The sequence below is a fragment of the Rhopalosiphum padi genome, chromosome 2 (genome assembly GCF_020882245.1).
Source record: "Rhopalosiphum padi isolate XX-2018 chromosome 2, ASM2088224v1, whole genome shotgun sequence".
NCBI lineage: Eukaryota > Metazoa > Arthropoda > Insecta > Hemiptera > Aphididae > Rhopalosiphum > Rhopalosiphum padi.
In genome coordinates, this window is record NC_083598.1 from 88,827,367 (window position 1) to 88,842,679 (window position 15,313).

Here is a 15,313-nt window from a genome sequence, read left to right on the forward strand (position 1 = left end):
GTATTCGGGGGTGTTAGCCATGGTATTCTTAAATTAATGTTCTCAGGATTTAGCAGTCTAAAAATCTCCACTAAATAAAACAAAATTGTATAATTTTAAGGTTTTGCAAAGTATTAAGCTATGTGTAAGATTTAATGTATTAACGGTTTGTTAAAAACAAATAAACTTGGAATGCGTTAGAATCGTAGTAATAATTTTAGACAATTTTCTAAAACGAATAATATAGTACCTATATAGGTATTTGATAAAAATAATTTATAACTTATGCAATTTTAATAAAACATTTAAATATATAATTATAATATAAATATATATTTTAAGTTCGTAAATTAAAAATAGAATAAAATTATGAAATTGTTAATTTACTCAATAAAATCACAGATGTTATACATTTCTATGACTAACCTATATCTACATCAAATCATTGTTAATAATAATATTTTGGTACCTAGAACTAATTTCATAAACCACAGTGTCAGGATAAATAAGTGATTTTGATAAATTTTTATATTAAAAACATATAAATATTTTAAATACATGTTTACCATTTTTGAATGAAGTGGCTATCTGCAAAACAAAATATAAAATGTAAATGATAATCATCTCCATTCTTTACTCATATCGTCAAAACCCTTTTATATTTAAAATTATAGGTCTTTTGAATATTCAAAAATATAAATGTTAAGTACTGATGAGCTAGTGTGATTAATTATTTAAGATACATTAAGTTAATACTAGATTAAGATATATATTTTGTTTTTTCTATTATTTGAATCAAACGCAAAATACTAATTATTCAATAGTAGGCGTATACGTATAAGATATTGATATTCATTTACCACATACCTACTTATTATTTTTTAAATTAGTTTCATACGTATTTTATAATCATATGATTATAATTTTTATTATTTCATAATTATTCAATTTTTCCAAATAGTATAATATAAGAACATTAAAGTTCGTGATGTATGAACTTCAGTGTGAAATCCAAGCATACCTTATATTATTGTTAATTTATCACATTTACTTGTTTTAATTTTTTTTATCATACATATTTTAATAATATGTATATTATTTTTAATAATTTGTATATTTATTAAACCAGTTCCTAAATTTAGCCAATTACACAATAACTCATCTATGAATAAACAGTAGAAATACAAAAAAAAAAAAAATAGTAACTCAAACGAGATACTTTATAAAATACATGACAGAATAACATCAGAGATGTATTGTCATAATAATTCATATATATATATTATGCACATTGCACGTTTAAAAGTTACTTTTTAATTATACAGTAATACAATTATATACAGCCATATATTCAGAGCTTTTCTTCTACATAGATACTTTTAATTATACCATAATTTTTACATTATAAATTAATATGAAAACTATAAAGACGGATTCTACAATTGTATATTGTTCATATTATACTGTGGCGTTTAAGCTTATATGATAGTAAATAATGATTCATAAAAGATTTTTATAATATAAAGTAGAAAATGTATGTTTCCCTTCAGTATAATATAGCAATGATACATGATGTGTAAAATTAAGCTTTTATTTTATACCATTAATGCTTAAATTACGTTTTCAACTTTAAGCAATTTATGTGTAGGTAATTACTTACTACTTTCACGATTTTAAATAATATACATATTATTACAAACAAATATCTTATTTAATTATACATATTTTAATAAACTTAAGTTGTTAATTTCATATTTATTAATTATAATAATAGTATTTTATGAAATATAAGTGTATATATTAATTGTGAAAAAGCCGAGTTTTAAATTAGACAATTCATTAGCACACTAGCAAACGGCAATAAGACAAAAAACTATATTATATGCAAATTCAATCATTAAATCTAATATTAAAAATAATATTTTTAATATGATAAATATTAAAATATTTAAAATAAATATTGTGAAAAATACCCTATTCATTTATATTCTTAACGTATTGTATTCATTGTACTGAAGTCATTAATTTCATAATTATTATTATTATTTATTTATACCTATAAATTATATTATATCGTTGTTGTGTGCAACGTGTTATGTTAAATTTAAAAATAATTCATAGTCACATATTATTTTACATTAGTTATAGTTAATTTGCTATTTTACAAGTATAGGTATGTGCATTTTTGCTAAAATACTAAATGTTTTAATTGATTTAAAAAAAAAAAATATTTAATATTAAATTATACTAGCGAAATGCATATCCTGTCATAATAAATATACGACATCGGAGTCGTGCGACGTATTCATACATATCTACGTTATTTAATGATGTGTTATTACTTATTAGTAAATTACGATAATTGATATGTACGGCTATTGCCTATACAATATTTTAATTAAATTAAATCGATATCAGATGTGAAAAATACACGTTTTAACGTATTATCGATGGATATCAAAAATAAATATTGATTTGTTTATACATTTAGCACCTATTGGCGAGTATTAATATGTATATTATATTTCACAAACAACATTTTGGTTTTTAAACTCATTATCTACACTTACGAAACAAATTTAATTTTCGGAAATAGTGTTAATTAATAGAAAAATTATGATCTAGTTATACGAGTATATGTTAAAAAATATTGAGTAGAAGTCCAAATAATAGGTTGACTAATTATTTTTGTCCGCTATAGTATCACCTACCTACTATTATAAGATATTATTGACTTATGGTGCCTAAATTATATGATTGTGATTTAAAAATAGTTTATTCAAATAATTTAAAACTTCATCGGTAATCAAAAAAAATGTTCGTAACAAAAATTATTTCCAAATAGATAATAATAATATCGCAATTATTATATTTTTCTTCAGTTCGTACTTGGATATCGTAGAGGTCACACGTTATTTTCGCGAAACGTTTTAATAGCTCTTGAAAGCAGCTAGTGTATACGCCGAACCATCACAATTCGATAGTGTATATTACATTATCTTAATGTATAAAGTCGACTAACATAATACCTTACCGCGAATCAAACTAGCTCTTACGGTTGATAAATCCGTTATCAATACCGTTAATAACTATGCACACTAAAATAACGAGCTCTACAAAACCGTCAAAATCAAACGCTACGCGTTAGCACTGAACTCGCTAGGTCTCCTTGCAGTGGCGAAACTAGGGGGGGGGTTAGGTTTAGGTTAACCTAACCTAACCTAACCTAAACCCTTCGAAATTTCTCCGAGGCCTAGTATAATAACTTATATAATCTATGTATATATATTGTAATAATGTTACCGCCCCCCCCCTCCGAAATTGTTTTCTAGTTACGCCACTGTCTCCCTGAATACTGATTTAAAACCATCGTCTAGTTTATAACAGATCACACGTTCTAAGTCAATTAAGAACTTCTCCCGATCTCAAAAAATACAAGATGAAGTCCCCCAACGCTCAGTTTTCGACCCGAGCCTCTCCAAAATCTATTGCCACGATGTCTTCCTGGAAAACTCTATTCAAAACTTCCAATTATTTTTAAACACTATGACCAACCACTTGGTTTAAAATACAGAAACATACCTTAAATCCAATAAAAAGCACTACGTAAATCTTTACCTTATAAGATACAAAGGTCCTCTTTGCATCCTCATAGACAACCAAGCTATAAAATGACATAAAAAACATAAAAATAACGACTGAGTAACAAATCACGGTGTGTTCTTGGATAAGCATTAAACACACTACAACCCTTAGTAAACTAAAACTCTACGCTCCAAATAAAATCATCAATCTTACCATACATCTCAATTATCCATCCATTATTCACATACGCTTGTCTAGTATGAGCATCAGATTCTCCTTTAAAACTAAATAAAATCGAAATACACCAAAACTTGTTCCTGAGAATATGTTTTAAAGTCCCATGGTTCACGAGAAACAAGCAAATCCATAACGATATGGAAATACCTCTACTTCAAGTCTGGATAAAAACTTAATTTATAAAATATGTTCACACCGATCTCAAAACTTCTGAGGAAGCACGATTCTACGACATATAAACCAAAACAAAAAACTTACAATTAAAACTACGATGTCTACAAGACTTACTGACTTATGTGAGTAACATCAGACGACAGCGAAAACATAGAATTAATCCTAAAAATCCATTACAATCAAAATGTCTATAAAATAACTATTTATGTATATTATTACGCAGTTGTAAATTGTAAAACTTATTAGAGCATAAAATGTGCTGATGTATTTAAAATAAATAATGAAAAAAAATGTATTTCCTTATTTATTTTAGAATAATTCAAAATTGTTTATAAATTTAGCTTGTATTTTCCTTTTCTTATTTCTGTTATTTTTTCAAATGCTAAATAATTTGTAGTGTTTTGCTCTTTTAATATATTTTTCAGTCTTTTAAAATATTTTCTGCTTGGAGATAACAACAAATTAAATCTATTTTATCCATTCAAAAATGATTTGAAAATAATATTCTATTATTTCTTGAAATAATTAAATTAGAACTTTATTCGAGTACATTTTTGTCACGCACAGCGTGAATTTAATATCACACCGATGATTAATTTTCGTTATCGCTAGACATTTAAGGGCAATTAAACAAAAACTTTTATCCAAAAGTTACAAAGTAAGAAGATAATATTTTTACCCCTTTAGGAGAAAGTGGAAATTATGGCATGCCATATAATTTCACTTGGATACCTAAGGTATTTGCACGCGAATTTAAGGGACAAATATAGAAATTCACTTTGAACTAACTATTCTAAAAGCACACACATGAGAACGTGCACCTATACAACATACAGATAACGTACAGTTATCATTAATGGAATTTCATAAAGATAATTTATAAAGTAAATTAGAGAATGGTATATTCGTGGGGAGTATAGTAAATAGTTAGTAGTAAGTAGTTAGTAAACTATGAAACCGAAGAACAATGCTTGTTATTATCATTAAATATCACGAATGTCCTACAGTATACCTATATACTTTATATTATATTTAATTTGGACTACTAAAATGAATTCCACATATTCGCGTTGTTTACATTTTTTTTTTTTTTTTATGTTCTTCAATATAATCAAATAATTCAAACATACGTGACCAAAATCAATACAAAACGAATCGTGAAAGAAAATTCAATCGCAACAGCTGATAAATTAAACAATAATTACTAATTAGTCATTACTTATAAATTATTAATTCAATACGCATCACATTTCATAATCGTACCAATCAATATCAGTTTTCTATATTGTACGATTATATGGGTTATAATTATTATGGGGACTCTAAATCTATACAAAATTGACCCCAATCGGCAGTATTAAACTGACAATTTCGTTTTAAAACACCACATAAATAAACTTTACTATTTTCTTTTTAGATAATATTTATAATAAATTTAAATTAGAGTTGAAATAATAGATATGTTATTTTATTCTATTTACTTGAGTTTTATAAAATCTTAAAATATATAAGGCCGCAACAGCCGGTCAGTCTGCTTATCAAATTTCACTAACATATTATTTACATACTATCAAATCTAAATTTCTTAAATGGATTTTTATAAATTTGATTTATCCGACATTTGTCCTAAATAATGGTGATGACCAAAGGCATCACTGTATTATACTATTATAACATAAAAGTTATCACTATGTATTTGTATGTTTACAGTATTTTTTAACAAGGGAATTTTTAAAGTTTAAGTGAGATTATCCCCCTTAACACCATTTTTTTTCATTTAACACAAAATCATAGTGATTCTAAAATGTCATCCTCACACTAACCTTTTTTTTAAATAATTATTCCAAAAATAATTGTTTCAAGTTATAAGAGAACACGGATGAACAAAATAAAATATAATATATTCTAATATATTTTTATTCTATCGTTTTACTTATTAATACTTATACTCATTGCACTTGCACATTTAACAAAACAAATTGTTTCTAAATTATTCACACAAGTTTTCTTACTTTCCTAGAAAAAAAGGTATACATTCTATAATACGATCGTGAATTAATGAACAACAAACAATATTACACCTCCAGGAGATTCTGATGCTTCAATTATCTCTCTGTTAAAAAGTACTTTGAACAATAAACATACACTTTTACTTTTAAAATAACTGTTATTTTATGTTCCACGGAAAAAAATGGCTTTGGTGAGTATATTATTCTCCTTTAAACATAAAAAATCTCTATGCTAAAAAATTTTGTTGGCTTACAAATACCTAGGTACTCATAACATGTGACGTATTAATGTATTTATTATAAATAGTACAATGTATTAGTATACTGTCGTCTTTTATTTAATTATGTACAGAATTTAAATTAATTATAATTATTCATATTTTATATTTGTATATTTGTGCATTTAAAAAATAAATTGTTCTGAGTATTGCATAACTTCTACTTGCCTAATATTATAGTCATATGAACATATATTTTTTTAAGTCTTTATTAATAATTATGTTTAAAAATAATTCATTGTACGTGGAACATACAATAATTAATGTAATCACTTTATAAAGTCGTGTAGGTATTATTAGTATTTAAAAAGTTAAAAGTGATGTGATATTTTAGCTGTATTGGTTATTTGTTTTCAATCTAATAGTATGTCCTTTATTTTAGTTTTATAATGCACATGCAGTGCCTTCAATTATTTATTCATAACATTTTTATTAAATAGTTTACAATAATTTTAGGAGTTATAATCACTCTTAGTCAAGATATAATTTATGAACCGTAATAGATTTATATTTTATATAGTCACATTTTCACTGGATAATATTAAAAAATTGTTCTTAATCATGAAAAGGCTCATTCGTGATTAGATAGTCAATAATATATTACTTACCTATCTTTTGTCAGGCATTTGATATGGCGCTCAAGCAAAATACTATCATTTTATATATTACCTACACGCACATATATATTATTTAGTAACTGCTGAATTTTAATATCCAATTCCTTGCTTAAGCACTTTCTGTTAAAGAAAATATTTTTCGGTTTGAGCATAAAATATCGCTTACAAGAAATATTTCTGTGCTTATAGCCATAAATATTGTAATTTAAAAATGGTTCAAAACTCACATACGTAATGTGAATACAATTTCATATCAAATATTCATTTTCCAATCGCATTATTAATCATTATTAATGATCTCTATGAAAATTGTGTTATTAATTCTTCTAACGCTATTAGACATAATGGATTTTTAATATTTTCCTCGTTTCTATCAAAAATAGTTTTAAGCTACATTCAACGTAATATATTTCTAAAATAATTTAATACAATATTATCGATATTATACAGAACACTAAAATCTACAAGAGCTAAAAATATTTGCAGGAATGCAGCTAACTTTTTTTAAGCCAGTCAAGTCTTATAATAAACTCAATAACAAGTTAACCTTGCGCTGACCTTATTCAAATCAATGTTCAATTGCCTGTAAAGTTTGTTTTAAAGAGAAAGAAGAGGTGTCATTTAAAGTTTGAGCTTATTACCATATCGAATCTAACCCAAAAATAATTTTACCATAAAATTTTTTATTCAAACGTTAAAACTGTTTAAACCTTTAAACATATATCATAGCAAGCAGAATTAAATAGAGTTGCAATTCATAATAAATGTATTTACATTTTTCAAGTATGTTTAACAATCAATAATTAGTCATACTTTTAAAAATTTTTTTTAAAATATTATTAGTTTTTCACAGTGATTTCTGATGAAATAAATATAATTAAATTACTTAATGATAATAAAAAAATTACCTATAATAATTGCTTAAAGAATTATCTGTTTGTTTAAATTAATTAAATTTAATTTAAACAAACTTTTAACGTCAGTGGGTAACTCCAATTGATCGATTATATTATTATAAGACATTACAGCCAAAAATCTAAAATCCATTGAACTACGCTGTAGTATAATGTAATAATAAGCAATAACCATCATTTAAAACAATTATATATTTAAATGTCTTAAATCTTAATAAATAAATACAATTTATGTACCTATATTGATGAGACAAAAATAATTTATAATTTTAAAATGATATTTTGCAAACACATTCTTTATTTGAAATAAAAAATAATATATATCTAAGTATCTCTAAATTATTATACTTAAAAATCTATAAATTGCAAATACATAGTATAATAATATAATATTATTACATCAGCTTTTTATTTCCGTATTTATTATTCATAATAGTATGATACATATATCGTTAAAAAATATTAGAAAATCAATATCAAAACATATTTGAAGCTGCAATATTTTAAATAAAATTTATACATTTCACTTGCATAAATAAAAAGGAAATAAATGTGTTTGCTTATTCTTCTCGATTTACAACCTATTATATAAGCGAACTTTAAAAAAACAAAAAAAAATAGACCCGTAGAAAGTTTCCGGAGAAACAAGCGGTTTGACTAGCTTTTAAGTTTTGGAAAACGGTATTATAAAATGAAATGCAAAAAAAAAATAACTACACATTCCATATAGCAGACAGACTGTGTAACTCAATGTGCCACTAAAGTTTATTTTGTGAATATAAGTCGTACTGATATGTTGTATTAAACTATTATATTAATAAACGTGAAAACAAAATATATGCATTATTGTAAACACGGTATGTAGTGACTTCGTCCTCATATTTTAGTTCTGAACCACTACAACGGTAACAACAAAAAAGGGATAGAAAGCAGTAAACTTCGTATTCCATTTATATTTTTATTATAACCACGAGTAATAAAGTTCTAGATAGAATAAAAAAAAATACATGTCACAAGACAATTTTTTACATTTATTATAGGTTTTTTAATTACATTGCGCATAACTTTTGAAATGTACCTGTCTATATTGCATATTTATTAATGTTACACTTTGTGCTTTTGTCAGAACTTGTATCCAGTTAATTTACAATGGACGTACAAAAACTAAATCCAATTACCCATAACAGTTCCAGTAAATCATACTGAATAGTGTTTTAACTATAGTTGAAAACAATAAATATTAATTAATACTTACCCATCACTTTTCATTATCATGTTATCTAATTGATATATTTATGTGTCCGTTATAGATTCAGAATTAAGTTCTCAAACCGCTCATATTCAAAGTCTTGAAAATACAGTCTCATCACCATTAAAACTATTTAATTAAATTATAAAAATTGTCGAAACATTAAGAGTGATTGAGAAGATAATATTATGGTAAACTTTTTTATTCGTACCCTGATATCCAATCAAATTTAATACTCATGGAATGTATAATTCATAGAATTTTAGATATTTATTTATTTTACTAGGTATCTAAAATAGTTATTTTATTTATTTATTTTGTGAAAACCGAATAATTTTTCAATTAATAAGGTCAATTCTATTTTTCTTTCAATTTTTTTATTTTGTAAGAAAATTTTTAAATTATAAACGTCAACTCATTATGCATGTATAACATTATTATTTATTCATCATTTGAAGTACGAAACTAGTCGGTTGGTAGGTACTTCAAAAGGTTAGTTAGTACGAATAAAGACTACTATTGGATATATTATGTAGATAGTGTAAACTATAATAATACAATTTTTCTTTACTATGACTTAACAGTCCACAAAACAACGTCTAATATCGTGAAAGTAGTAGACTTTTGTTTCAAAAACTACTATATAATTCTAATACGATGATATAATCAGGATAATCTAGAATAAAATACTGAATAAACTAAATTTATCCTGCACACTCGCAAGTGATATAATTTTATTTTATTGTAATTCTTAATTTATCGCAAAATTTGTATTATAACGTAGTTATATTAAACTGTTTGTAATGGAATAATACCTGGTATATCAAATGTTAGGTGATTAAAATAGGCTAACGTAGCAGTATGTTAAATACATATTCCGCATTGCATAATAATAACGATGATAATGGATATATCAAAAAATTAATCATTTTTATATCGTAAATTGTTTTAATTTGTAAAAAGATTTTATTATTTTTTTTTATTCATCAGACTATGAACATAATTTTATACGAAAATATATTTGTTGCTGGGATATCATCATAAACAAAATGATTCCGTTATCGTACTATTTAAAATCCATATACATCGATAGTAGTTCGTTTAGTAATCGCTCCCGGGTAGTTGGCAGTTGACTCCGAGTAATATATCCATAACAAGCATAATACTCATTAAGGGGCTTAGGGTCAAAATCAACACGGGTTACCGTTCGAAACCCACGCCGATATGCGGAAATCGACTGTACCTACGCAGTGCCAGCCCGCGAATATAAAATAATATTATCACCCGAATCATGTTTATCAATAATACAATAACTATTAAATATATCGAGAATAACTACTGTGGTTTTTTAAGTGAAACGAGTTGTACCCCTATTGGACGTTTTGTGCTCAAAAATTATGTATGTATTGTATTAGTTGTGCAAAAACATCTAACCAACTGAAGGAATCTTACGCAATCCCAAATTTAGTTTGTAGAGTAAACATTCTATATAGTACAAAGTACAATATATTATTAATAATAATAAAATTATTATCGAATTTTCTTCTAAGAAAAAAAAAATATTCTGATTTGATCACGCCCGTCATCTAGATCTATTATTTAAGATAAAACAATTATTTCTTTTAATAAAATCACATTTTAGAGTAACGCGCATTCACTTTCCCATTATCGAAATTGTGGCGGAGATTCTCGAGAAGCAATAGCAGCTTCCGTGGTATTAAACCTATCCGTTACAGATCAGCCATATCTCCTAAATACTATCGTTGGAGAAATTTTCTGATAACAAAATCCTCACCATACACACGGATCACAAAATAGCTGTGCAATATAATATGTAAACGCATTTAGATATATTTTTCTCTCTGGTACAGCGAACGGGGAATTAAGGTTAACGAAAATAAGTCGATACTCGTATATTTCAGTTCCACTTTAAAACTCAGAAAATATCCGTTTCGCCTTATACTTTTACCGCTAACCACTCCCGGTGTAATAAAGTATTATTTACTTAGAAATAACATTTTATCTTTGTCTCATCCGGGCAATACACATAAACACTAAAATATAACTACTGGTAGGAGAAGGCGACTACTACACCTACTGTACCTTCTGACACGTCTAATAAAACAATAAAATACTTATGTACAAACTGCTTTTTAAACCATTATTGGCCTATACAAAACATGATAAGAGCTCAGCAAAATCATTGAACAATAAAAAAAGATCCAAACATGTATTATAACAACGTAAAAGTTTTGAAAATATATACTGTTGTCATAGAATAATAATAACGAGCAAAATTTTACATAAAACCCTATATCCAAATATCTGAAGAGCTCTCGAGGTCAAATGTTTCGGAACTGAGCAAGTACACAGCGTACTAAAGTTTAAAATCGAAAAACAAAATATAAATCATACATGTTATCCTTATCCTAGATACTTAACACTTATTGATCCTCGGCGTGAAAGGAATACATGTGTAACAGAAATCTGTAATGCATTTAAAAATATGAATTAAATACACAAGAAGTCCCGACTGAAATCAATGGGTAAGACCATTCATCGCAAGTAGGACCAGACTATTCGCTAATTATATAGGTGCACACGCACTCGGTGGAGTGTACATGCACGCGACTGAGTACTCAACTGAGCGAAAGATGGTGATTTATTATATGGCAAAATAATAATGTCTGGTGTACTTGGTGTAAATATATTTATTCCTTTCATCGATGGCAGATACTAATCATTTGAGGAATGTCGGTTTTTGTGATCATAAACCAGCCGTTATTAATTATATTGAAAACGAACTGATAAAAAATAAAATAATAGAGTAATATCATTGTAGTTATATATATATATCAATAAAAAAAATCCTTAAGAATACCACCAAATCTCTCTTTTTTGTTTCAATCATATCCTATATAGGTAGGTATACATAAGACCTTAAATCTAAATATATTTCTCATCCCCGATGCAGCGGCAATACACTATGGACCACCTTTACTTCAAACTTGCTACCGACCTCAATCCACTAGCATCTGAAAGTAAACCTAGTGATCTCCCGAGGTAACGGAATCATTGTGACGTTGTTTAGTATTGAGACATAAAAAAACATCGCACGCGATAAAATATTAAAACTAAAACAAAACCGTCTTGTGTAGTATTATACCTAAAAGTACTATCATACTGTATAATATAATAATTAATGACTACCCACATTCATAACTTTTTATCGACTAATCATGCAGATTGAAAGCGTCTAAATAAATATTAATTTACAGGCAATTTTTTTTCTACATTATTTAGGTTCCGTCAGAAGTATGTTTATACAATCATAATTATTATCATAGTGCATTTTATCATGCACGCCACGTAGATTTATAGGAATTACACATAATACAAATTTTACACAATGATTTATATAGTATCAACAAATATCGATGAGCAGACAGAGAATCGGGTTTTAGGAATTGAAAATAAATTTCGTTGAAATAATTTTAAAATATTGTACCTGGAATTTATACAAAATATGTACTTTATTATTTATTTAAAACAGAATAGTGCATGTACAAATTAAATATTTTTTTACAATCTATATTATGTGTGTTCCATATAACCCCTTCACCACTCCCTCCTAGTAATATTCCACTAATGCATTATATACATACTGCAATGGTCATACAGTATGAATGTGACCAATCGGTCTACAATATTTTTGTCGAATTATGTTTATGATAAACCGTTTAAATTGCATACAACATTATACCGCACCACAGTTGTCGTAGTTAACAATTTTTTATTACAATTTTTACTGATTAATTTGAATTATTACATAACTATTGACCATGCAGCATTGGACATCCGTGTATAACGTTATTAGGTATAATCATATTTGTGTACCTATACAATAATCTAGTAGTTGCTAAACTATATTTTATTGTTTTAATTGTGTCCGGTGTGTCTGATATGTCTATCAGGTTAAATTTATAATTTAATTAAAAAGCAAATAATAATTCCGTTAAATTTATTTATGTCTATATACATGCACAATTCGAATCATTTTAATTTATAGAAAAAAAATTAATTTACCACAACTAGCTTCAATTTGTAAAAACGTCTTCATGTTTTTATTGTCATGTATAACTTTTGTATTTTTCGTGGCAAAACCGAATTTTTTATGTCTGGAATCATCAGCATAATCATAATTTATGTTTTGATCATATACGATTATAAAAATATAGGAAAACAAGTATTATGTGATCATAAATAATAATTATTATTATTTAATGAAAATGTACCTACCTACGTATAATATATTGATACATGAATCATTCAACTTAACATGCAATAATGGTTCCCAGCTAGGTAATCAATAATACAGGTACTTAAATACATCCCTAATGTACCTACCTACCGCAACTCTCGTGTGATTACCACAAGCTTCAAATATAAACCGTTCACTTTATGAATCTCATTTTTCAGATGTACACTTCAATATTTAAATAACTATAAACATTATACGATATTAAATCCTATACAGCCCATAAACCTCCCCTCGTTTTACCATGAATTTTAAAAAAGTTTATATTTTTTTTTTTATCGGCTATGAATATTTTCGATAGTAGGTATAGAATTCACGAATCGGTAGTGTTGTGATATTATAATATATTTTAATCTTCAACGTTTTAGGATAATGGCATAATAATTATATTATTCAACGTGACTACTGGTCTTTACTCGGGTATATCAAAATATTACACCAATTCGTTCTCGCCGTTGCGCGATAGGTACTTCAAAATGAGCAAAATAGTGATATGCCAACCCATTATAGTAATTACTATAAAGATTCGTGAACATTATTAAACCGCACTGTGATGAAAATAATTATGGAATTCGAGATTAAAATATTTCGTATACAGCTAAATTAATAATCCAGCTTATGGAATTTTTTATTATATATATCTAGTTTGAAATTGATGTCGGCGTATACGACATACCTACACTTCTTTCTCGCAGTAGAATATTATCACTGCCCTATATAAGCCCTATATAAGGAGATTAAAAAAAAAAAAAAAAAGAGGAGGAAAATCACAACATATTTCACTGTGTATGTATGTAATGTGCTTTAAGGTAATATTATCCACGTGTGGCGAATCGGTGAAAATACGTAAGACAGGTAAATAATAAATTCACAACCAACTGCACCTTAAAAGTGTTATATTCCATCAACGCGTTGTGTATATCCGCTGAAAAAATAATATTTACTTGATATGTTTGCAGCCATTTCTTACAGAAATAAAAAAAAAAACGAATGTCATAAAATGTATTAGGTATAGTTCACGTAACGTATAATAATATAATATGCACTTATTTTATAGTAATTCTTCAATGCATTGTATTCATGAATTTATTACAAGTGAACAAACTTTTATATAATATATTATAGAATATACTTGTTAGTCATATGAATATAATAATGAGTTACAACGTTCTTGTAGTTATTTTTTTTTCACTGTCATCTCGTATATTAATGAAATAAAAATATTTTATATGCAAATAATATTATTACAATATGATTCGTGAATTAATTTTCGAACATATTTTACTCACAATTGAAAATGTAATAACAATATATATATATTACAACATTGAATATTATAAAATATTTCCTTGTTTTAATGATAAATAAGTTCGTTTCGCGTGTTCAAAATGTCATAAATAAATTTCTAAGGCGGTAGGTACAAGATATAATATATATGTATTTTAAAGATCTTTAACAATAATTATCTCTCGTTATGAGGTTGTTGGAAAAAACATTGGATTATGAATATGTTTTTTCAATTGCACGAAAATAATTATAATTATTCATACGTTCGTCATAGTAATGAGTGGATGACACTATCAACTCGTACCATTATTAAGTGTACCTATTTTAATTATACGTTATTTACGCATTTGTGGAAATAACAAATGCACCGTTTTCATACCACACTTTCAGCGAGTATAACAAACAATCGTCTTGCGAATATCAGATTGACCCTCAGCCAATAAACTCATTGTTCATGTCAAAGAAAATAGAGTTGCAGTTATGTAATATTATAATAATCGTATTGTTTTTGTTGCAGGTAAGGGAAAACGCATCGAATAATAACGGTGAGTCAAATGCATGTTACTATTATTATAACATAAAATACCCATATATTATTAGAAACAATTTTAGATCTGAAAAATAAAAACATGAAAACAACGTCAAAACTGTAGGACGTACCTAAAT

At 26.3% G+C, this 15,313-nt stretch overlaps 1 protein-coding gene across 4 annotated transcripts in view; it reads left to right on the top strand.

The window, feature by feature from the left end:
- The window catches only part of LOC132920758 (uncharacterized), a 181,129-nt gene that overhangs the window by 117,271 nt on the left and 48,545 nt on the right, over nucleotides 1-15,313 (top strand). For all 4 annotated transcript variants that reach the window (XM_060983406.1, XM_060983404.1, XM_060983403.1 and 1 more), the window contains one exon: nucleotides 15,165-15,192. In XM_060983406.1, coding sequence (XP_060839389.1) covers nucleotides 15,165-15,192 — 28 coding nt within the window. The remainder of the gene's footprint in view (nucleotides 1-15,164; nucleotides 15,193-15,313) is intronic.